Here is a 26,283-nt window from a genome sequence, read left to right as displayed (position 1 = left end):
ATACAACAGAATATCTGTTTACACTTACTTCTTACATAGAATGTAAAGAACGGCAATGTTTCAGATATGCTATTACATCTGGCTTTGACAAGTTCTGATCTCCAGTTCCCCTTTTATGTTTTGAACGCTGTGTACAGTGTCAAACAGGCAATCACTCACACGATTCACAGTTAATTTATACTCATGTTATATAACTGTATCTGTTCCTTGTCCATGTATGTTACCCTAATTTGTTATCTTGGTCAGACATTTACTGCCATCTCCTATTTCCCTCATATTCAATTACAAGTGACTTGCATTTATCTAGCGCCATTAACGTAATTAAACATCCCAAGGCGCGATACAGGAGTGATATCAAAGACATTTTAACACAGAGCACCGAAAAATATATTAGGTCAGATGACCAAAAGCTAAGTCAAAGAGTTAGTTTTTATGGAACGTCTTAAAGCAGGAAAGACTGGTTGACAGGCAGAGATATTTAAGCAAGTAATTCTAGAGCATGTGACCTTCGCAAATAAAGGCACGGCCGCCAATGGTGCACAATTAAAACCAGGAATGCTCAAGAAGCCAGAACTGGGAGCTGCCAGTCTGGAGCCGATTGCAAAGACAGGAGCTGTGAGGCCAGGAAGGGATTTGAAAACAAGGATGAGAATTTTAAAACCTCTCGTTGCTGGGCAAAGTAGGTCAGTGGGCAGAGGGCAGATGCCTGAGTGGCAAATGGTCGAGACAGCGGAGCTTACAGAGGTTGTAACTAGTGAAGCCAGCCAGGATTGCATTAGCATCATCGAGTCTGGAGGGAACAACGCTATCGACAAGACGAGATAAGGGCAAATGCGGGTGATGTCATGGAGGTGAAAATAGACAGTGTTAATGAGGATATGGAGATTGGATAGGAGGATCACCCTGGGGTCAAATATAACACCAAGATTACAAGCTGTCTGGCTGAGTGACAGACAGTTGGCATGGCGAGAAATGGAGTTGGCAGCAAGGAAACATGCGATGGGGACTGATGGTTTCTATCTTTTCAATACTGAGTTGCAGGAATTTTCTGCTGATGCAGTACTGAATGTCAGCCTGGAATTCTCACAGTGTACAGGCATTGGAGGGCTCAAGAGTGTTGAATGTGAGGTAGAGTTGGATACAGTGAGATACATGTGGAAACTGAGGCTTTGTTTGCGGATATCGCTGAAAGGCAGCATGTAAATGAGTAATGAAGTGTCAAAGGATCGATCCTCTGGTGACACTATAGGTGACTTTGCAGAAGCAGGAAGAGAAACCATTGCTGGCAACTTTCTGACCATGACTGTACAGATAATACTAGAACCAGCTGAGTGCAGTCCCACCCAGCCGTGTGTTAATGGGGAGGAATTGGACAAGTATTTCATGATCAATCATATAAAAATTTGAGACAAGTCAAGAAAGAGGAGGTGGAATCGTTTATATTTGTCACAATCACTTCGGATGTCATTTGTTTTCGGCCTGTGGTGTGGATAGAAAATTGATTTGCGTAATTGAAACATGCAGCTTCATATAAGATGAGCATGGATTTGGGAGGCGACAACACATTCAAGGACTTTGGCGAGGTACGATCAGTTGGAGCTGGGCAGTAACCTGCATGGACAGGTGGTCAATGGTTCCTTTCTGAGGAGAGGTGTGATGACTGCTGATTTGATGGAGAGGAGCCTGAAAATGTAGAGAGAGAGAGAGAGAAAGAGAATCGTTAATATTGCCAGCTAATATGGAACCCAGGAAGGGAATGTTTGTGTTCAGTAGTTTAATAGAAATAAGGTGTAGACAGCAAAATGTGGATACCATCAACAGCACAGGTTCAGAGAGAGAGTGAAGGATTCTAGGAGAGAAACAAGAAATGTGAATTCAGGGTGATCGTATGGGATGGGGGTGGGAACTGATAGGAAGTTAGGCCTGATGGGTTGGGGAAGAAAGGGAGGTGACTGAACGGATGTTTTTGAACTTTGTGACAAAAAGTCTATGAGCTCCTCTCAATTATTTTTGGAGTTCAGGGTGGATGAGGCAGGGGAGTGGTTCAGGAGGAAGATTTATGATGGAGAATATTTGCTGTGCGTTTTCTTTGGCTTCCTGGATAATCTTTGTCAAACAGGAGGATTTAGTGAAGATGAAGAGGACCCAATGATGCTTTATGCGACTGATACATTCAGGATTATATTACCAGATAGTTCCCCACATGTCACCGTGCCTTTCTGTTTTTCAATTATTTCAGGGAATGTTGGTGTCACTGGCAAGACCAGCAGTTTAATCCATGCTATTTATTACTTCATGATTACTTTATTACTCCACTTCATATTGGAGAATGTAAGGTCCACAAGTCCTACCCTTAAACATCAGCCTTGCAATATGCAGTATCTTCGTGTGGAACTACGTTCTAGGGTTGTGTTGATTATAACATTATTAACATTATCATAAATCAATTTAATATTAATTGCATAAGAGAATCACTTACCTTTGAAAGGATGGGACTCTGTCTTTGACAAGGAATATATTTGAGTAATTTTAGATACATAAACCGCATGTCTGAACAGAGAAGATGCAGACCTGTCTGTCCAGACAGACTGCTGCAATTATGTTAAATGAGCAAACGAAACATGTGAGGCACATTAGCAATTGCGATTGTCTGTAAAAAATCAAGGAACTAAACGACTAATTCTATCAATATATGACTGTTGGACCGGACCAAAGAGGGCAGAAAACAGGATCTCTCTGCAAAATGTTGGACAGGATCAGGAAGCGCCTACGGGCAATTGAACTGTCGATGTGCAGACCTCCCGGCTGAACAGAAACCAGTATTTAATCTGGACTGGACAAGAATGATTGGACTAATTGCGTCAGGCACTTTGGAGAATAAACATCAGCAATGTGACCCATCAGATACAGAAGTAGAAGACAAGGAGAAGACACATGGCTTCTGTAGGTGGGCATAAATGTTGGGTGGAGCTTAACATCTACCTAACTGAAGAACAAGATGACATACTCGACTCTGTCCAGTGACTGAGTGTGTAATAACCATTCAGCACTGTAAACTTCTGACGTGAAACGCTGGAATGTATTGATTTCCGCAGTGTCCGAAGAAAATGCTTACTGTAACCAATCGGTATCAAATCTGAATCATTAACTATCTCATATGTTGTAAGTTCCACATGTCGTATGCAAATAAATGTTCATTGGAACAACCCGAAAACATCTGCCCACACTCAAGCCAAAGGACTTGCAGGTTGGCAGGTAAATTGACCATTATAAATTGCCCCTAGCCGTGGTAGGGAAATATAGGGACAGATGGGGATGTGGTAGGAATATGGGATTAGTGCAGGATTATTATAAATGGGTGGTTGATGGTCGGCACAGTCTCGGTGGGCCGAAGGGCCTGTTTCAGTGTTGTATCTCTAAACTAAACAAAACTAAACTACACTCTGCATAATGCAACATCCCCAGAACACATGCATGCATTAACATGCCACACAATGAAACTTTAAAGTGTCTAGTCCAAAACATCTGTCTACTTTTATACACAATCTAATGAAACTAGCACCAGACCAACTCCCACACAGCTACCTCCACTTATATACTATACAGTCGAACTGATTGCAAGCTTGGCGCCGGATTTGATACCACAGCTGAGAATCCAATTCCGTATTCTCTTTCTCATAAGGCCGTTATCTTTCACCTCTATCATCATTCACCTCCCTTCCTGCCTCAGCCCATCTGCTGCTGAAATGCTCACCCATGCTTTGTTGCCTGCAGAATCGAATATTTCAATGTTCTCCTGGGCGATCACCCATCTTGCATCCTCCAGAAACATCAGCTCATCCAAAGTTTTGTTGCCTTCCCTACATGAAGCCCCTCTCAGGAACGCCATGGCACTCGACGATCTACTGGTTTCCCTGCGATCAATACCCAGAGTTTCCAAATATGATCTTCATGTTCAGACACCTTCATGCTCTCCCCCTGCATCAGTATAACCATCTCCAGCCTGAATCATTTCAGGAGCTCTGCTTTTTTCTGAATACAGCTTGTTGCACTTCACCCACTTCAATTGCCCACAACTTTCAGTTTTGCCTTTAACCATCTAACCCCCAGATCTGAATTTCCACCAGAAATATTTCCGTGTCTCCGGCTCATCAAATCCAACCATCTGACTAAGAACAATAACAAGAAATGCTGGAATCACTCAGCAGGTCTGTCGGCATCTGTGGAAAGGAGAAGCAGAGTTAACGTTTCTGGTCACTGACCCAAAACGTTAACTCTGCTTCTCTTGCCACAGATGCTGCCAGACCTGCTGAGTGAATCCAGCATTTCTTGTTTTTGTTTCAGAATTCCAGAATCCGCAGTATTTTGCTTTCATCTGACTAAACATTTCGTCACCCACTCTAACATCTCTTTGTTTGGCTCTGTGTCAGTTTTCTCTCCGTTTACATTCCTGTTAAACCCCTTGTGATGTATGTGTTAATTGAAATTTCTGTAATACAAACGTTCTTGCTGTTTAATTGTGTCCGTGTCCTCTCTCTCTGTACACCACCCCAGCTCCCCGACCGCCCACCATCCTCTCCGACTCTCCTCGAGTGAAATTACTGCTTTGAGAAACCCAGGAACAAGTAACCGATATTATCACTTTTCTCAGCAGATTAGACATTTCACTTTTATGTTTTTGTAAAAGCAGTGAAGAATTTGCTTACCTGAACACAGGACCCCTACATCCATACTGTCAGTGAGAGACGAATTCAATGTGAATAAGATGCAGTTCTGGAGCTGCAATTCGTTTCCTTCACACTGGACATCATTCACCCAGATGGGTCCTTCACTCTCTCCGTCCTTTGAATAGTTATAAGCGGCTGTCGCTTCACCACAACCCAGCTGTGTACAGACTACATTGGCATCATTCAGGGTCCAGTGTCTATCCTGCAATCTCCCCCAGCTGCCATTGTAGTAAATCTCCACTCTCCCATCACACCAGCTTCCCCCGTTAGTCAGACTTAGTGACCAATTTTCATCTACAACATGAAACAGATTGAGAATGGTGAAACTGAAGCAAAATATCTCAGAATTTACTGCCACCCGAAAAGTCATTAATATTAATGGTTACTATTCCTGTCATCATTGTTCAGAAGGCTTGTTGAAAGATCATTTTCACCATTACCTTTTCTCTGTAAATACATTTTAGAGACGTACCGAGTAGCTTACGGTTGCTGAACTGGGGACAGAGGGTAAAATGAACTGTAGGTGATAGCCGAGGGACTGAAGGCCGTCCTCCTGTCCACATGCACTGATATTCCAGCTCTCGCCCTGTACTTGAAAATATCATCAACTTTTCTTCCAGTTTAACCTCCTTATATTCACATGGTCCATCTTCAACTCTTCCATTCTCTTCCTCAACATCTCTGTCTCTGCTTCTGGGGATAGGTTATTAACTAATATAAAGAGTAAACCCAGTGACTCTCACAGTTACCTTGTCTATGCTTCCTCACACCCCAATTCTTCGAATTACTCTATCACATTTTTTCACTTGCTCCATCTGCAATGTCTGGTGATGCAAACTTCCATACCAGTGGTTCCAGATATGTATTCCTTTTTCCTCAACCGAGGACTCTCCTCACCTCCTCATCCACCCACCATGGTTGACAGGGCCCTCAAGCACGTCCATTCCATTCCCCAAACGTCTGCTTTCACCCTTTCCCCCTCCCGGAATAATGATAGGATTCTGATTCTCCTCATCTTCCACTCCATCAGCTTCCATATTCAACAGATCATCTTCCACCATTTCCACCACCTTTAATGTGGTGCCACTACAAAGCACATCTTCCCCTTCCCTCCACGTTTAACATTCTGAAGGGACCATTCGCTCTGTGGCACTCTGATTCACTCTTCAATCATTCTCAGCACCCCTTCCCCCAGGACCTTCCCATGAATGCGCAGGAGGTGCAGCCACTGCCCTGTTACCTCCACCTTTCTCACCATCCAAGCCGCCAAATACTGCTTCCAAGTGAAACAGCGATTTTCTTGTACTGCCTTCTCTTTAGTATACTGTATTCACTGTATTGACTGATCATGATACCGTCTGCTTTACATTGGGACACCAAACATAATTGAGTGCTTACTTTGCACAACACCTTTGTTCAGTCTGCAAGCTTTACCTTTAGCTTCCAGTTGCCTGTCCTTTTCATTATTTATTCTGCTCCCACTCTGACATCTCTCTCCTCTTTCTCCGACACAGTTCCAATGAAGATTAACATAAGTTTGAGAAACAGCACTTCCTCTTTCCACTAGACTCTTTACAGGCTTTTGGAATGAACACTGAATTCAGCAATTTCAGGAAAGATTCCCTCCCCTTTTTTGGACGATGTCTTGCCTTCCAATTTGCAGCTCCTCTCGAAATGTGTTTTTCACTTGGCCCATTCCTATCTCTTTCTGCCTTGCATTGTCCCATTTACCATTTAATTCTTCCTGCCTTCCACCATATCACAGATTGTTCCTTTCGTTCTTTCCTTGCTTTCCCCTTTCTTTAAAAACTGTTAAATCTCTAAGTTCTGATGAAAGATCTGCAAACTGTAAGGTTGATTCTGTTTCTTGCACCGCAGATGCTGCCAGAACTTCTGAGTATTTTCAGCACTTACTGTTTTTATTACCTATATTTTAAATTGTGAAACGTGGGAGCAATTTGCGTTGAGCAATGTCAAACGGACAGCGATCAGTTAACTGAGCAGATAATCTGTTATAAGAGGGCGCTGGTTGAGGGATAACTGGGAGAATTGTAATTTACATCAAGTTTGTGAAATAATCAAAGACATGGCATATTGGTGAAATAACGAGTTACTTCACTCACTATCATTTTATTGCCCTTAATGTAATGGAAATTAAAATTTATCTCATGCTATTTAGTTGGAAACAAGTTCACAGTTTTTTCTATTGCACAGCTGATCTTTGCAGAGAATTACATGATAATTCATATTTGAACGGCCAACATTGATAACAGTTTCAATGCTCGAGCAAAATTTCCATTCTATGGCAGTGGTCCTGGGAGCAAATTGCTGATTCTATAGCCCTTGAATAATGCCCTAGATTTACCACAAAAGAGATATTATATGAGTGATAAGTACTAATCACGAGACATTGTATGTATTCAATGTTTACTAGAGTGAAGCTCTTTGATTCATTTGTAATTTAATTCAGACCAATAAACCGACAAACACATCTCAGAATCTTAGTGTCGAAGGAAGCATGGGATCAGCAAAACTAGTGAATCAGCGACCTGTGGAAATAGTTAATGATGCTTGACAGCAGAACATTTGGTGTATTTCAGTTCAATTGACTGAGATGACTCACCCGTACAGATGACACTGGCATCATTTTCATGGGAGCAGCTAAACTGTTCCCAGGATGAAACAGGACAATCCCACAATCGCGTCTCATTCCGCCGACACCTGTACCTTTCCTTCCACACTGGACCGGCTCCCTTCCCAAAGTGAGCTCCTCCCGGGATTGAGGTTACTGTCCCACACTGCAAGTGCTCACAGACCACGTTGGCGTCTTCCAGATCAAAGTACATGTCACTCAGCGTCCCCCACTGGTCTCCATGCAGCACCTCCACCCGGCCAGAGCATCTGTTCGTCCCATCAACCAATCGAGGTCCATGTTTCCCTGTATTGGAAACGAATCCAAATCCAAATAATTTATAAATCATCCTCTGCATAGAAACAGCAAAATAGAAAATGGGTATAAAAGTTGAATCTTATGTACACGATTATCTATCCATACTTTACACAAATTATCTATCAAAAAACAATTAGAATTACCACAGCAACACAAAAGCAAAATACTGCAGATGTTGGAAACCTGAAATAAAACAGAAAATATTGGAAATACTGAGCAGGGCTAGCAGCATCTGTGGAGAGAGCAAGAGAGTTATGTTTCAGGTCTGTGTACTTTCATCACAATAATTACTACAGGACCTCTTTAAGAAGTTGGCTGAACACTCAAAAATTAACAGCTCTTCTTGCAAACGCTAATCGATTGTTGGTCTTTATCTCTTGGATTTTGGAATGTAAACGATGAAGGATGTGATGATTCAGTTGTATCTGTTGTCACGTTTGGGCACGGCACTTCACAAAACCATTGGCTGTGGAGGTTGTTCAGGACAGTGTCACTAGAATGGCAGCAATGCTTTAAACGGTACATTATGAAGATAAGTTGCATAAACTTTGTTTGTAATAGATTTAGTTTAGAAGGATTACAGCTTATCTAGTTGATGTGTTTAAAATGGTTAAGGGGTTTGATAGATGAGCTATAGAAGATCTGGAGAACAAATACAAAACAAGCCCATTTCGGAGCTGCTTTTCTTTATGCGGATGTGGACATCTCTGGCAGAGGTGGCAGTTATTGCTCAACTCTATTTGCCCTTGAAACCGGTGTCAGGACCGTCCTCTTGAACTGCAATTGCCTGCATGGGGAATGTTCTTCTGCAATGCAGTAAGGTAGAGTTAAGGCAAAGTGTGCAAGCATAGACTGTACCTTTAGCTGCATGTGTTGTCAGCAGAGTGGGAAGTTTGGAATTTGGTAATTAGTGGCTAAGACTTAAATCTAGCCGTAACATTTAGCAATTCGCTTGGAATTAAAAACCAAACTGCAAGGCAGTTCATTGTTCGCAGTTAACAGGGTAAGTCAGGTTAGCAGTAAGCTGTCAATCAGCTGTGATTGTGCGAACTCGGGTAATTACTGTCAGCTGGAAACTGTCTGGACTGTTGTATCTCGAATGTGCCTCAAAAAGCATATAATATTGGACGTCATTGCAAGATGATTTGAGTAAAGGAGCAAGATGTTACTGCACCTATACAGGGCTTTGGTGAGACCACACCTAGAGCATTGTGTGCAGTTTTGGTCTCCTTATCTGAGGAAGGATGCCCTTGCCATTAAGAGTGTGCAAAGTAGATTTACAAGGCTAATTCCTGGGATGGCAGGATTCACGTATGAAGAGAGATCGGATCGACTCGGACTATATTCACTAGAGTTTAGAAGAATGAGAGAGGATCTCAGAGAAACCTATAAAACTCGAACAGTACTAGACAGGCTACATGCAGGGAGGATGTTCCCGATGGCTGGAGAGTCCAAAACCACGGGTCACAGTCTCCGGATATGGAGTATGCTATTTAGAACCGAGATGAGGAGAAATGACTTCACTCAGAAGGTGGTGAACCTGTGGAATTCTCTACCACAGAAGGCAGTGGATGACAGATCTCTAAATATATTCAAGAAGGAGATAGATATCTTTCTTAATACAAAAGGAATCAAGTGATATGGGGAAAAACGGGAACAGAGTACTGAATTAGATGATAGGCCATTACTTTTTTTGAATGGCGGAGCAGGCTCCAAACGGCTGTCTGGCCTACGCCTACTCCTATTTTCTATGATTCTATATTTAGACTTCTGGTAAGGCAGAGTGTAAACAAAGATTGCAATGTTAACTGAATACATTATGAACATAGTGGGAAGTTAGAGTTTGCTCAGAGTAAGAATTCGGTGCAGAGGGGTAAAAGGAGGTATTTTTTATTCTTTCACAGGGGGTGGGAATTTCGGGCTCGGACAGCATTTATTACCAATCCCGAACTGCCCTTGCAAAGATGGTGGTGAGCCGCCTTCTTGTACCACTGCAGTGCATGCGCTTTCAGTACACTCACAGTACTGTTAGCAAGGGACTTCCAGGATTTGACCCAGCGACAGTGAAGGACCGGTTATATAGTTCCAAATTAGGATGGTGTGTGCTTCGGAGGAGAACATGCAGATGGTGTTCCCATGCATCTGCTGTCCTCGTCCTTCTAGGTAGTAGAGGGTGAGCGTTCGGATGGAGGTGTTCTGTTTTGTCTGTTAAACTGGAGTCAGTGACTAGAGCAACCGGTTTAAAAGAGCGCCACAGCCAGCAGTAGCAATGCCTATTGGAAGGGGCTGAGAGACAGACACCTGGCAAATAGAGGGACAAACTCACTCAGTGAAGCAATTGTCAGGTCAGAGTGTGAGAGGGCGTGGGTAAGTTGTAAATACGGACTATGTTAATTGATGAGTGCTTAGTGTTTCGGCGTTAGCTAACCAGTAAAATAGTGTTAAAGCTAAAATGCATCAACAAATAATTTTACCTCTAAAATAAAGACAGACTAAGTTCTGGCAGAGCAGGTTTTTTTCTGGATATTGGAATTTGTAGAGAATGGAACTGAACCGAGGGAACTTGTCTGTAGTAGATATCTCAACCTGGAACCTCTCTGGCTCAGGATCATAGAGCTGTTGTGGGAATTGGAAAAACACCAACACATATGATAGCAAGAAGAGTATTTGACAGTTTGCTGCAGATTTCAGTCACACCTTGTCGAGAGCTGCAGGATCAGAATGAGGTTGTTGCAGCTTATAGTGTACAGATTTGAAATCCAGATGTAATGGAGAACGAGGATATACAGAAGTGAACAGGAACAAAGTACTGTCTATTTGTGAAGATCAGGATGAAGACTGTTAGAAGGACAGCCACAATGTTGACCGTGATACCTTCGAATAGGAAGCTGTTCAAAAGGAGGAGGAGTGGTGCATAATGTGATACTTTTAAGTGATTCAATAATTAGGGCATTAACAGTCCCACACAGTATTTTCCCAACTTGTGCGAAGTGAGGGTTATCTCAAATCAGAATGCAAGATTGGGGTGGAAATATCCAGTCGTTGTGGACCAATTAGGCATAAACAATATTGCTAAGAGTAGGCAAGAGGTTCTTTTCGGAGAGTACCAGGAGCTGAAATATAAAAGAAGGTCTCAAGGATTATAATATCAGGATTATTATACAAGCCGCTTGCACATTGGCATAGGAAAAATAAACGATCAGGGAGATGAACACGTGCTTGAAGGTTATGATGTTGGAAAGAGGTGTTACCTTTCAAAGGACCCTGGCACCTGTACTGGGATATTAAAGAACTATTCTGTTGGAATGTGAAGCACCTGAATCGGGTTGGGATCAGGGTTCCAGAATAAAGGATAAATAGGGTTGTTACAGGAACCTTAAACTAGTAAATGGGTGAGGGGAGGCTGGTGGGGGGCGGGGTGAGGGGGTAGAGCACAGTTGTAAATGTAGCATATCTAGGTGCTACAGGGAAATAGAAAACTAAAATATTCAACATTTGAGTCAGACCATTTTACGGTTTTACATCACGTGCCTTTGCGCTGAGAACAGCAGTTGCTTTCTTGAAAAAGCAGTTGTTAGAAATACTGACAGACCACGATGTTTTGGGCCATGTACTCTGCCCATTGTCTGGAGAAATAATTGTAATTGGTGGAAGCAGTCTGTTTATATGCAGTGCAGAACGGGAATGTGGGCAGGATCTTACTACTGATAGGTTATTACATGTTCTTGTTCTGTTTTTTCTTGGTCAGTTAATTATATTCCATGAGAGGTCAGTATATGCCATTATTCTTGCTGCTGATTCGTCAGTTATTGTGCATCGTGGCAAGTCAATCCATGCTACTGTTCTGGTCGTGGTTTGTTGGCTGCACAGCAGGTGCTTGTGCGTTTCTCGAGGAGGGAAACCCTGATATTCACCGAGGAACAGGTCACTGTTAGGGGGAAGGTCTTGTGTTTATCGATCTCCATAGCTTCCCTGACGCAGTGAACGGCACAAGCCTGCCATCAAGGAAGCTCAACTCAATGACCACCGCATTGAATGGTCCAATTCCAAACTCAACCTCATCTATTATGGACTGGCGTGCACGACACAAGAACATCATAAGTATAAAAGAGACCAAAAACATGCAAAAATGCAAAAAGAAAAATGCACAGATCTTCGTGAATGGCAGAGATACAAAGAATAGCAAAGGATGACAAAACAGTTCGCAAGAGCTCCAAAACTTTTACAATAACTTCAGAAATATATTGTCATTAAAAGCAATGTGGTCTCATTACAATGACAGTTGTGATATTATAAATGAAAATAAGGAAATGGCAGGAATTATGCATAATTTCGTTGCATCAGTATTTACATGGACCCAACTTTTATTAAGGTTCTTTGTTGCCGCAGTCGGACAAATGCTGCCCTGACATTGAGGGCAGTCACTGTCATCTGGAATGCAGCTTTATCATACATGTTTGTACAAAGGGTGTGATGTGGTCTGAAGCTGAGGGGTCCGACAAACCCAAACTGAGCATCAGTGAGTAGTTTATTGGTAAGTACTGCTTGATAGCGCTGTAAACAACACCTTCCGTCCCTTTGTTAATGATTGAGAGCAAACTGCTGGATCAGTAATTAGAAAATTGCAATTGTCACACTGCTATTTAAAGAAAGGTTAGCGAGGGAACCAAGGCAATTATAGATTGGTTAGCCTAACAGCAGTTGTCAGGAAATTACTAGAGTGTACATTTGAAGATGGAGTGTCTGATCACCTTGAAAAGTGACAGCTAATCAGAGAGAGCCAGCGTGGATTTGTAAAAGGTAGATCATGCTTGATGAACCTGATCAAATATTTTGTGGAGGTAACTAAAGTAGAGAACAGGGGAACCTGAATGGATGTTATTCAGATGAACTTCCAGAAAGCACTCAGCAAAATCTCTTGTAACTGATTGTTGGCTAAACTTGAAGCTCATAGAATTTAGGGAAATTATTGACCTGCTTCGGACGTTTGTTTAGTGGCAGGAGATAGACAGCAGGGATAATGGGCAGATCATCTAACTGGCAGGATGTGATGGCGCCGTCCCACAGGAACCTCAACTATTCACCATATTTATTAATGATTTAGATGACTGGATAGAAAGCCACATATAATTGACATACTCAATATTGCCATTGAAATAAAATATCAGCCATATTGTAATCATGCATATTTTAAGCATAACTTTACAAAAAAAAAGATTCCGTGACTGTGTAAAACTATTTCAATATTGGTGAGCGTGAGGTGTCCAATTTGGACTTAAAAAGATTACAGTATTTTCTACATGGTGAAAAGCCGGATGCAGCACAGGGAAAATAGACTTCAGGGTCATGGGAAAGTACAGGAACGAAAATCAAAGCAGCCAATGGAATACTGGGATTTATGTCTAGAGGAATGGAATACAAGGGTGAAGAAATGATGCTGCAGCTAAAAAAAAACTGGTCAGGCCCCATCTGGTGTAATGTTAAGCTATGGGCAATATGCTTTGGGAAGGATATGTTGACCATGGAGAGTGTGCAGCATAAAAGATGCGAGAATGATTCCTTGGCTTCAAATGTTTCTGTTTTTTATTCATTCATTTGATGTGGGTGTCGCCGGCAAGACCAGCATTCATTGCTCATGCATCGTTACCTTTCACAACTGGGTGACTTGTTAGGCTATGTAAGAGGACAGTTAAGAGTCAACAGCATTGCTGTAGGTCTCTGGTCACATGTCGGCCAGACCAGGTAACAATGGCAGATTTCATCCCCTAAGGATATGACGAAACAAGATTTTTTTAAATAACAATCGACAATGGTTTTATGGTTACCATTACTGAGACTAGTTTTTAATTCCAGATTTATTAACTGAATTTAAATTCCACGAGCTGCGATGGTGGGAATTGAACCAGCGTCCCCAGAATTAGCCTGGGACTCTGGATTGCTAGTCCAGTGACATTAGCACCACACCATTGCCTCCCCTCATTATGAAGAAGGATTACACAAACTGTGGCTGGGTTCCCTGAAATTTATAAGAGTCATGTCCTTTCACATTCCCAGCCTATGTCTTCCAGCTGCTGGAAAGTCTTTGGGAATTCTGCAGGTGAGCTACTTGCCACAGAATGCCGATCATCTGACCTGCTCCACTCGCCACTACATTATTGTGAATGGTCTAGTTCAGTTTCTTGTCAATGACAACACCCAGTAGGATTTGATGGTGGTAGTGAATTCACTGATTATAATAGCTAGGGGAGATGATATTGTCTCTCTTGTTGGAAATAGTCATTAACTGACACGGAGGTGGTGAGTGTGTTACTTTCTACCTATCAGCCCAAGTCTAAATAATGTCCGGATTCTTGATGTAATTGGGCATGAACTGTTTCTTAATCCAAGGAATTGTGAATGGAACTAAAGACCATGCAATTCTCAGCAAAAAGCCCAACTTCTGACATTTTGATGGTGGGAAGGTAACTGACGAAGCACCAGAAGATAGTTGGGCCTCAAAGAACAATTAGGAAACACATTTTTCTATAAAAACAGCGGCAATCTGGAACTTTCCCTAACAACGTCCAAAGTAAAGAGCTGTGGATGTTACATCTAATCTAAATTTTCAAGACTAATATTGATAGATTTTTTTAAGCTCGGTGTATCAAGGAATCTGGTTCAAAGCCAGGTAAAGAGACTTGAAGAACATATCAGGTATGATCTAACTGAATGATCGAGCAGGCTAGTGCAACTGAAAGCTCTGTACTGATAATGTGGATATGTGTCCGATCCTGTCATATTTAGCGGGTAAAATACACACTTTCTATAAAATAACTTTGTAATCTTTCAATTCTGGCCTGATTGCACTGAGCAGTGCTGGAGTACAGCCGTGCTTTTATACCCTGCCGTTCAGTTAGTGTTAACGTGGGCACAGTGGAGCAGTGGTTTGCATCACAGCTCCAGTGACCTAAATTCAGTTCTGGGTGCTGTCTGTGCGGAGTTTGCATGTTCTCCCTGTGAATGCGTGGGGTTCTGCCGCGTGCTCTGGTTTCATCTCACAGTGAAAGACTTGCAGGTCGAAAGTAAATTGACCATTGTAAATTAACCCGACTGTGGGTAGGTGCAAGGAGAGTGGTAGGTAATGTAGGATCAGTAGAAATGGGTGGTTGTTGGTCGACAGACAGTCGGTGGGCCGAAGGGCCTGCTTCAGTACTGTATGATAAGAATACTAACGTGGGCAGGGAGGATCAGAAGGCTATTGTAATGTCGGATCATTCGTGGTGTTCAAATTAAAGTATCGAAATAGGCCAGTGCATATTCATTTAGTCAACTCCCAACTGTTGCAGCCAATATTCAATTCTAAATATACATTCGGTGCAGTGGTAAACAAACTTGCGAAAATTCTGCTTCTTGCAAAATAAATGTTAAGATTCAGAACCATCTTGTTTACCAGTAATTGTGGGTATTTTGTACCACGTTACACCAGACCTTTAGCAGTAATAATAAACTATAATGACTAGTTTAGATATGAACCTTTCAGACAGAAACATGGGAATGCCACCTTCCTCAGTTTTCCACATATTAAGCAGGGAGTTGTCTGCTTTTCAGTAAGTCTGTACTCACCGGAACAGATCACACTGGCATCGTTCCTGTGGCTGCACTCCTGCTGATTTCCTTGAAAAAGACGGCAGTCCAATAAACTGGTCTCATTTCCAGTGCAGTCAAAGATATCAGACCGTACGAGCCCAATGCCCTCTCCAAAATGAGCATATCTTGGCACCGACACGGCGACTCCACACTGAAGCAGATTACAGACCACATTGGCGTCTTTCAAATCCCAGTCAAGGTCACACACTGTTCCCCAGTTTTCACCGTACTGGATCTCCAGTCTGCCTGAGCATGGGGAGTCTCCGGATGTTAGTCGAGGATATCTGCGATCTTAATAAGCATATTATATCATAATTAGCATAATACGTTAATAATCACAATAATACATAGATTTTTATTTCAATACGCATCTGATTAATCACAGATCTGGCACGAGCCGTTCTCAGATTCTGTTCAAAACTGATGATGCTGTGTTTCCTGTATCACTACTGCTTATAATGTGACAGGACTATAATCTTTAAAATGTGCCTTTATTTATTTATAACTTACCCAGTCGCCATCACTGTATCAGCAGTTAGAACTGGGCAAGAAGTATTGTGTGACAAGAACTGGTGCTGGGAGTACTGTTGTTCATATTTAACATAAATGATTTCGACGCAGAAAAAGGACGTACAATTGTAATATTCACTAATGACATTGACTTGGAGCAATAGTTAATACAAAGGCAGATTGTGAGAAAAATACTTCATGTTAACGAAATTGTAAATGAATTTTCATGCAGATAAATGTGCACTTACACATTTGGGTAGGAAGACTGAGAACCCATACTCCTTGGACAATGATAATCTAAATTGTGTCGCGGAGCAATGGGACTCAGGGGTGCAGATATAAAAATCAATAAAATAGCAATACAGGTTAACAAAGCTCTGGAAAATACAAAAAAAAATGAGTTTTATTAAAGAGAGATACGTTGAAAGGGGAGTCACACCCAGCACAAGGAAAGATTTGGTGTTGATTGGGAGGAGGTTGATTGGGTACTAACCAGTCAGTGTTTCCCTACTTTTCTAGGCAGTGTGCAACTGAGCAACTTCACACCATATCAGTTGAATCCTAGTGCTGTAACTGCTGTAATTGTACTGGATCAGCTTGGCTAGAGTTGTCGCTAGTTTTAGAGCACTGATCTTCAGCACTACAGCTGGAGTGTTATCAAGCCTTTAACTTTTGCTTTGTGCTGCGTGCTCAGCCGCTTCTTAATGTTGTGTGCCGTAATCTTCGGAATGGACCAAACAATAGAACGCATTTGCACAGCGCTAACCCATTGACATGAATTGTCACACAATACTTCTCAACTTTTGTCAGTCTGAATAACTACCTTTAACCCACACTTTGTTGACTTTTTTGTAGCCAGTTTGCGACAGTCTGTCATGATCAACCTTCAAAGCCCTTCGTATGCAATTAATTACCCTGAAACCACATTCACAGTTTTAAGTTTAAAAACTGGACAGGCAGTTTGTGACCAACAAGCTGCAGCAGTCAGCATATAATCATAGAATGTTTACAACACAGAAGGAGGCCATTCAGCCCATTGTGTCCATGCTGGTTATCTGTAAGAGCACCTCACTAGCCCTTTCTACATAGACATGCAAAGATTTTCTCTTCAGGTGCTTGTCCAATTGCATATTGAAAGCCACAATTGAATCTGTCTCCATCAGACTCGCAGGCAGAACATTCCAGATCCTAACCACTCACTATGTTAATAAGTCTTTCCTCATGTCACGGTTGGTTCTTTTCCCATCCACCTTATAACAGTGGCCTCAGGTTATTGACCTTTCTGCCAAGAGGAAAAGTTCCTCTCTATCTACTCTGTCTGGACCACTCGTGATTTTGAATAACCTCAATCAAATTTCCTCGCAGCCTTCTCTGTTCGAAGGAGAGCAACCACAGCTTCTCCAATCTATCATTATAACTGAAGTATTTCATCCCTTGAACATTCCTTGTAAATCCTTTCTGCACACACTCTTAAGCATTCACATTCTACTAAAGTGCCATATTCAGAATTGTACACAATCGATCAGTTGAGGTGAAGCCAGTGTTTCACAAAGGTTCATAATAACTTCCTTACTTTTGTACTCCATGCCTCTATTTAAAAAGACCAACATCCCTATTAACCACTTTCTCAACCTGCCCTGCTACATTCAACTATTTGATCCCAAATACTCCCAGATCACTCTCGTCCTGCAGTCACTTTAGAACTGTACCCTTTAAAAGAGACTGGCAACTAGCATTAAAAGAAGTTCCAATATTTTTTATAGACAGATAACTAGCAAAAAGTTGGTAAAAGGAGGAGTGGGGCCGATCAGGGACCAGAAAGGGGATTTAATATGGAGGTAGCGGGCATAGCTGAGCTATTAACTGAACTCTTTGCATCTTTCTTTACCAAGGAAGAAGATACACCTCAGGCAATGGTAAAAGAGCTGGTAATTCACATACTAGAGGGGTTTAACATTAATAAAGAGGATGTTTTAGATATACCCTGTTATATACGAACATACGGATGAACATACGAGTTAGGACCAGGAGTAGGCCACTCGATCCCTCGAACCTGCTTCACCATTCAATAAGTTCACGGTTGTACTGATTTCTCCACATTTCCACCTACCCACGATAACCTTCCACCCCCTTGGTTATCAAGAATCTATCTACCTCTGTTTTTAAAAAAATCAAAGACTCTGCTTCCACTGCCTTTTGAAGAAGAGAATTGCAAAGACTCAAGACTCTCTGAGAGATAGAAATTCTCCTCATCGCTGTCTTAAATGGGCGACCCCTTATTTTTCAACTGGAACCCTAGTTCGAGATTCTGCCACCAGGGGAAACATCTTTTCCACATCCACCCTGTCAAGACCCCTCAGGATTTTATATGTTTCAATCAAGTCGCCTCTTACTCTTCTAAATTCCAGCGGATACCAGCCTCGTCTGTCAAATCTTTCCTCGTACAACAGGTCACCCATTCCAGATATTAGTCTAGTAAACCTTCACTGTCCTGCCTCCAAGGCATTTACATCATTCCTTAAATAAGGAGACCAGTACTGTACACAATACTCCAGATGTGGTCTCAGCAATAACCTGTATAGCTGAAGCATAGCCTCCCTACTTTTGTATTCAATTCCACTCACGATAAATGATAACATTCGACTAGCTTTCTTAATTACGTGCTGTACCTGCATACTAATGTTTTGAGATTCATACACTGGGACACGCAGATCCCTCTGCATCTCACAGCTCTGCAATCTCTCACCATTTAGATAATATGCTTCTCTTCTATTCTTGCTGCCACTATGGACAATTTCACACTTTCCCACATGAAACTCCATTTGACAGGTCTTTGCCCACTCACATAACCTATCTATATCCGTTTGCAGACTCCTTATGTCCTCTTCACAAGTTACATTCTTACCTATCTTTGTGTCATTAGCAAATTAAGCAACCATACCTTCGGTCCCTTCCTCCAAGTCATTGATATAAATTGTGAAAATGTGATGTCCCAGCACAGATCCCTGTGGCACACCACTCGTTACATCTTGCCAACCAGACAATGAGCTATTTATGCCTACTCTCTGCTTCCTGTTAGCTACCCAATCTTCTATCCATGCCAATATGTCACCCCCTACACCATGAGATTTTATTTTCTGCAATAACCTTTGATATGGCACCTTATCAATGCCTTCTGGAAATCTAAGTACAATATATCGAGCGTTTTCCCTTTATCCACAGCACTTGCAACTCCCTCAAAGAACTCCAATCACTTGCTTAAACGTGATTTCCCTTTCACAAAAATATGTTGACTCTGCCCGATGACCTTGAATTCATCTAAATGCCCTGCTATAACATCTTTAATAATAGTTTGTAACATTTTCCCAAGACAAATGTTAAAGTAATTGGCCTGTAGTTTCCTGCTTTATATAATCCCTTCCTTTCTGAATAAAGGCTTTGCATTTGCTATTTTCCAAACTAAAGGAACCTACCCCGAATCCAGGGAATGTTGGAAAATTAAAATTAACGCCTCAACTATCTCACTAGCTACTTCTTTTAACACCTTAGGATGAAGTCCATCAGGACCCGGGGACCTGTCAGCTCGCAGTTCCAACAATTTGCTCAGTACCATTTCCCTGGTGATTGTAACTTTTTTGAGTTCTTTCCTCCCTTCCATTTCCTGACTTACAGCTAATACTGGGATGTTACCTTTACCCTCAATATTGAAGACCGATGCAAAATATCTGTTCAATTCACCTGCCATCTCCTTATTACCCATAATTAATTCCCCAGACTTATTTTTTACAGGATCAACGCTCACTTGGTTAACTCTTTTCTTTTTTGAACAATATCTATATAAACCCTTACTATCTGTCATTATATTTCTATCTAGCCTTCTCTGGTACTCTAATGTTACCTTCCTTATCAATCTTTTAGTCGTTATTTGCTTTTTTGTATATATTCTGTCCAATCATCTGACCTGCCTCCCATTTTTGTGCAATTATAGGCTTTTTCTTTAAGTTTGATACGACCTTCAACTGTTTTACTTAACCACAGATTGCGGTCCCACTCTTGGAATGTTTCTTTCTCATTGAATTGTATCTACTCTGTATATTCTGAAATATTCCCCTAAATATCTCCCACTGCATCTCTATTATCCCTTAACCTGATTTGCCAGTTCACTTTAGCTCGCTCTGCGTTCATGCCCTCATAATTGCCATTATTTAAAGTACTAGTCATGGACCCACTCTTATCTCCCTCAAACTGAATGTAAAATTCAATCATATCATGATCGCTGCATCCCAGGGGCGCCTTAACTATGAGGTCATTAATTATTGGTGTCTCGTGGCACAATACCAGGTCTAGGATTGCCTGCTCTCTGGTTGGCACCGCAGCGTATTATTCCAAGAAATTATCCCGAAAATACTCTATGTACGCCTTATCTCGGCGACTTCGGCCATCTGCTTTTTCGAGCTATATGTAGGTGAAAATCCCCCCATAATTATCGGTGTACCTTTCGGACAAGCTTCCATTATTTATCCCTTTATACTCCGTCCCACAGTGTGGTTAAGGTTAGTGGTCTGTACACCACTTTTGACAAGTGACTTCTTGCCTTTATGAATTTTCATCTCTACCTAAACGGCTTCCACATCCTGGTCTGCTGAACTTAGTTCATCCCTCACTATTGCGCTAATACCATCATTATTTAACAGAGCGACCCCTCTACCTATTCCTAGCTTCCTGTCTTTCCTAAATGCCATGTATCCTTCAATATTCGGTTCCCAATCTATATAGTGTACAGGACACAATTTCAAAGTTTGCAGATGACACAAATTTTGGAAGCATTGTGAACTGTGAGGAGGATAGTGCGGATCTTCAAAAGGACATTGACAAGTTAGTGGAATGAGCAGGCAGGTGGCGGATGAAGTTCAATGCAGAGAAATATGAAGTGATTCATTTTGGTAGGAAGAACATGGAGATAAATTATAAAATGAAGGGCTCAATTCGAAAGGGGTTGCAGGAGTAGAGGGGCCTTGGTTGAATAGTGCATAAGTCATTGAAGGTGGCAAGTTGAGCGAGCGTTTAATAAGGCGTTCAGTGTCCTGGGCTTTATTAATAGGTGCATGGAGTACAAGAGTAAGGAAGTTTTGTTGAACTTATATAAGACACTAGTTCGGCCTCAGCTGGAGTATTGGGTTCAGATCTGGGCTCCGCACTTGGGGAAAGATGTGAGGGCATTGGAGAGCGTATGGAGACGTTTCATGAGGATGGTTCCAGGGATTGAGGAATTTCAGTTTTGAAGCTAGATTGGAGAAGTTATGTCTGTTTACCTTGGAGAAGAGAAGGCGGAGAGTTGATTTGATTGAGGTATTCCAAATCATGAGGGTCTCTATCTACTCCATGGAAATGTCACAATCTCAAGCCAACTCTCCATTCGTCAACCCAGCAGCCGCTACCGGGCATGTACTGTCAGCCCGGCTGTCCATCTGCAATGATCGCTTGGCCTCAAATCTGATATAGTACACAGATTGTGAAGGTGAGACTGGGGAGCAGGGGAGGGAGGGAGGTTTCTCAGCCTCGTGGAGCCGTAGTAATGGGTCCGCAGTAATTGTGGGTATCACAAGAGGAAAATGCTCAGAAAGATCCCACTTACAGGGTGGGAACTGTTTCCACTGGTGAAAGGATCGAGAAGGAGAGGGCATCGATTCAAAGCATTTGGTAAAAGAAGTAAAAGTGACATGAGGAAAATCTTTTTCATGCAGCGAGTGTTTCAGATCTGGAATGTTTACCCGAGAACGCGGCGGAGACATGTTCAGTTGAAGCATTCAAAAGAGAATTACATAGTTCTATGAAAAGGAAGATTGTACAGACTTATGGAGAGAGGGGAATGGAACTGAGTGAATGTCTCTTTCAAAGAGCCCATACAGACATGATGGGCCGAATAACCCCCTTCCGCTCTTTAGCAGTTCAGTGATTCTGTGATATCGCCTCTCCTCCGTGTTCCAACCAGAATGTATCAGTTCACACTTCTCTGCATGAAATTGCATCTGCCACCTGTCCGCCCATTTCACCAGCCTCTCTTTGTCCTCTTGAAGTCTATCACTATCCTCCTTATAGTAACTGGTCAGGATTTCAGGAAAAGATTAGATTTGATTAGAGATACTGCAGTGAAACAGGCCCTTCTGCCCACCGAGTCTGTGCCGAACATCAACCACCCATTTATACTAATCCTACACTAATCCCATATTCCTACCAAACATCCCCACCTGTCCCTATATTTCCCTACCACCTACCTATACTAGTGACAATTTATACTGGCCAATTTACCTATCAATCAGCAAGTCTTTTGGCTTGTGGGAGGAAACCGGAGCACCCGGAGAAAACCCACGCAGACACAGGGAGAACTTGCAAACTCCACACAGGCAGTACCCAGAATTCAACCCGGGTCGCTGGAGCTCTGAGGCCGCGGTGCTAACCACTGTACCACTGTGTCGCCCTACTCGCTTTTCTTCCAATAGTTCAACGGTGCTGAGTTTAATCGTTGCTACTGCTTCCTGAACTATCTTAGCTCTTTTGTTTAATATTCTGTGCATTTCACTTTCTTAATATTTGCCAAAATGTAAATGGCAATGCGCACGCAGCGGTGGGATCTGAGAAAGCCGTTTCCTCTTTGTGATACTTTGGCTCCCCAAGGCTGAGAAATCTGCCTCCCTCCCCTGCTCCCCAGTCTCAGCTTCACAATCTGTGTAATATATCAGATCTGAGGCCAAGCGATCATTGCAGGTGGACAGCTGGGCTGACAGTACATGCCCGGTAGCGGCTGCTGGGTTGATGAATGGATAGTTGGATTAAGATTGCGAAATTTCCTGCTGTTCAGCTCATTCACTGCAGCTTTAGGGAAAATCTCAATGGAAAGTGCTCTGTCTGTATTGCAAATGTGCTGAGTATCAGGTATTTACTGCTCCCGGTGGAGCATGTTTACTAAATATATTACTAATGATATAAGTTTGAACAGTGAACCTAATATTAATGATAATTTTAACCAGAGATTACTGGAATTATTATCATCTGATTTTCCAGGTACGGACCGACCCGGATTGTTTTATTTTCGCTTCTTCACAGATTCTATCAGCTGCGGCGGCAGATGAGAAACTGAGAAATATTTTTACCTGAGCAGATGACGCCGGCATCATCGGAGTGCGACAAGGAATAGTGATCCCATTGATATGATTCACAGTCCCGCAGAGCGGCCTCGGTTCCGCTGCACGCTACATCAGCCGTCACAACGGGTCCGGTCCCTTCCCCAAAGTGAGCCCAGCCCGGTGCAGAGACCGCGGTCCCGCAGCCCAGCTCCCGACACACAACAGCTTCGTCCGGCAGGTCCCAGTACGATCCATACACAGTCCCCCACTGTCCCCTGTAGTGAATCTCCACTCTCCCAGCGCACCGACTGCCCCCATTCACCAGTCTCAGCTTCACTGTCTCTGTAAAATATCAGAAATATCACCAAGAGGTTATAGTGTGTTAAACCCACAGGTTCCCAGCGCACGGACCCTCCCCATTCACCAGTCTCAGCTTCACCGTCTAGGTAAAATATCAGAAATATCTTCAAGCGGTCATGGTGTGTTAAACCCACAGGTTCCCAGCGAACGGACCCTCCCTATTCACTGGGCATGAATTGATAGGAACATCGGTCTGCACCCTGGACCCTAATAAAACCCGGAGTAAATATTACACATGAAGAAAAATGAAAGGGAATTACTAATAAACAGTGCAAACCAGCAGGGAACCGGGCGGCAGCGAGATATTCCCACCAACACAGAGGCTCCAATGGGATCTGAATAGGGACAAGCTCATAATATATTTAACCTGCAGAAGTGGGGAGATGGGCGTGGTTGGTATGATCACATGTTTACGTGCTCAGTACTGAATGGACGAACACAGTGAGATCCCAGCACCTGGAAAGAGCAGAGTAAATTGCACCCTCACCCACCATAGCCAATAAAGACAGGGCTGGATGGTGATGTGATCTGGAGATCAGAGCAGATTGGTGAGGTGGACCTTTGGACCGGTAACAGTGTCAGTGGAGCTGATAATTCACACTCTGCTCTTCAGACACCCTCAGTTAGTGCCCCTCGACATGAAGAGAGCATTCATCTCTCAGCTAGGTAACAGTGTCTGTGGAGCTGACCCTTCACACTCTGCTCTTCAGAGACCCTCAGTTATTGTCCCTCCACATGAAGATAGCAGTGATCTCTCAGATAGGTAACTGTGTGAGTGGAGCGGATCCTTCACACTCTGCTCTTCAGAGACCCTCAGTTATTGTCCCTCCACATGAAGGCAGCAGTCATCTCTCAGCTAGAATTAAAGACCTTTGCTAACATTATGAGGGACACACTCCCTTTCTGGCTAGCAACCGGGCAGCGGGTTAATCCGTGATCAAAAATAGTACAGAGATTGTCGTCCAAGCTTAATATTTAATGGGTTGGATTAGAGCAAAGAGATAGCAGGTCGTGTGAAAATAATGGGCGATTACCTGACGGGTCAGCCTGACTGTTCCCAGGTCTGCCTGAAATGAGAAGTTAACAATTAGAGTTCACTGGGACAAGAAAGGAATGACAATGTCAGAAAGAAAAGAGACAAATACAACTAACTGCAGGGTCATTATTCCTTTCGCTTTGCAGAAGAAATTATACCGGGATCTGTGATTTCATTTCTTAACACAAAAAATACAATTTCTGCAAAAAATTAATATTGGTAATGGGCCAAAATGTATCCAGAAATGTTTTCACATATACACACACTGACACCCGGATACACTGTCTCCTTGTGGTGATGGTAGGTGGGCTCCATGTATTCCCAGTGTGAAGGTGCTCTGAGAAGGCGGTGGTGATGGTCCTCTCCCTTCTCGAATCTTACAATGAAACAGAACAGAGGGACGCCATTCGGCCCATGGTGCCTATGCTGTCTCTTTGTCAGAGCTGTCTAATTAGTCCCACTGCCTTTCCCCATCGCCCTGTAAATTTGTGCTGATGGTGCTCTGACCCGTGTGTAGGTGTCCTGAGAAGAGGATGGTGACGTAGCCGCCTTTAAACCCACTGGTGATGGCACTCTCAGTGAATTCAGCATTCCGATCGAAAGTTCGAGAAGGAATGGGAACATTTAAATTCAATTAAAGATTTTCTCATCCTGTGGTAAATTTCAATGCCTTTTAATTTACTGCATAATCTTCCACTGGTAACTTTCAAAGTTTCTGCTGTTGCTGTTATCCTGGTGCGGACTTTCCCGGTCACCCATTTCCCCTGCTCTTACTGACCTACAGCGACTCCCACTTCCCAGCACCTCAGATTTCAGTGGTCGCACGGTTAACTTCCTGATATTTAGACTAATGGGTTTGGTGCAAAACTGTTAAGTTATTTATACATGTTATACTTATGTTAACTTGCTATCGCACCATGTTACCACAAAGAGTAATAGAGAAATATTAACTAGAAATAACAATAAATTCAAAGGAGGTGAACTGAAACGGGACAAACGTGGGATATTCAAAGCCCAGAATTGAAACTCTTGAATGAGTTAAAAAACCAAGGATAAGGGTGGTTTAGGGGTTACAAAATACAGTCAATGCAGAGAGTTTATAAGTGCATATTTCTCACGGCAGTTTACTCGGTGGGTCAAGAATCAAAATGATTATATCCATCTTTTTTAGGTCCAACTTGAACAACATTCGCAATTAAGCGAACTCTTTTAGATTTCAGAAGCAAATGAATTGATAGAACTACAGTTATTGCAGCTGACAACCACAAGCAAAGCAGCGGACAGAAGGAAATCATATCAAGCAATCCAGATTCTGTGCGTCAATAGCATTATCAGTAATTTTTAACAATCTATCTCCATAACACATGAGCTAGTGCCTGAAGAAATGATACCATTGTTATAAATAACCAAACACACATCAAACATTTACAGAACTGAGACAAATTGTTCTGGGCACTGTCTGTTAATTTTAAATATGGAAAAGAATTCAGGATTTGTTCCACAAGTTGACCAGAGTATGGGACTTGTGGAAGGACATTATAGAATTTAATAGGAGTAGGGTTAGGCCATACTTCCTACCCAGACGACTCCGCCGTTCAATAAGATCATGGCTGATCTATTGCCCCATCTCCACTTTCCCACCTTTCCCCAGAGATTGGGAAAAAACTCCAGATCTTTCATTAAACACCGCATCGCACGATACAAAAAGTATGGGACATGTGGAAAGAGATGCCGAAACACGTCTGGATGTTGAAAACTACATCAAATGTATGAATCATGTAGAAATAGATTGAGAAATACTAATTATTACACAACACCGTGCACATAAATGTATGAAACAGAAAGCATGATTTATTATAAAAAGTGATAGTTTTGAAGATTGTCGGTGACCAAATAAAACTGTTCACACACCGAATCCCCCTGAAACCAGTAGCATCATTTCTGGAGGGT

General features: G+C 42.4%; 1 protein-coding gene across 1 annotated transcript; it reads right to left on the bottom strand.

Moving 5' to 3' along the window:
• Window positions 1-1,627: 1,627 nt before the first annotated feature.
• Window positions 1,628-26,025, bottom strand: LOC137359223 (deleted in malignant brain tumors 1 protein-like). Its single transcript, XM_068025283.1, has 7 exons — window positions 25,912-26,025; window positions 25,016-25,200; window positions 24,332-24,360; window positions 22,965-23,273; window positions 15,280-15,594; window positions 7,480-7,665; window positions 1,628-1,683 (listed from the first exon to the last, which is right to left on the bottom strand). Exons 1-7 carry the CDS (start codon window positions 26,023-26,025, stop codon window positions 1,628-1,630), a joined length of 1,194 nt encoding a protein of 397 aa, XP_067881384.1.
• Window positions 26,026-26,283: the final 258 nt, after the last annotated feature.

The sequence above is a fragment of the Heterodontus francisci genome, unplaced genomic scaffold, assembly GCF_036365525.1.
Source record: "Heterodontus francisci isolate sHetFra1 unplaced genomic scaffold, sHetFra1.hap1 HAP1_SCAFFOLD_124, whole genome shotgun sequence".
Lineage (NCBI taxonomy): Eukaryota > Metazoa > Chordata > Chondrichthyes > Heterodontiformes > Heterodontidae > Heterodontus > Heterodontus francisci.
This window is presented reverse-complemented; position numbering and strand designations above follow the sequence as displayed.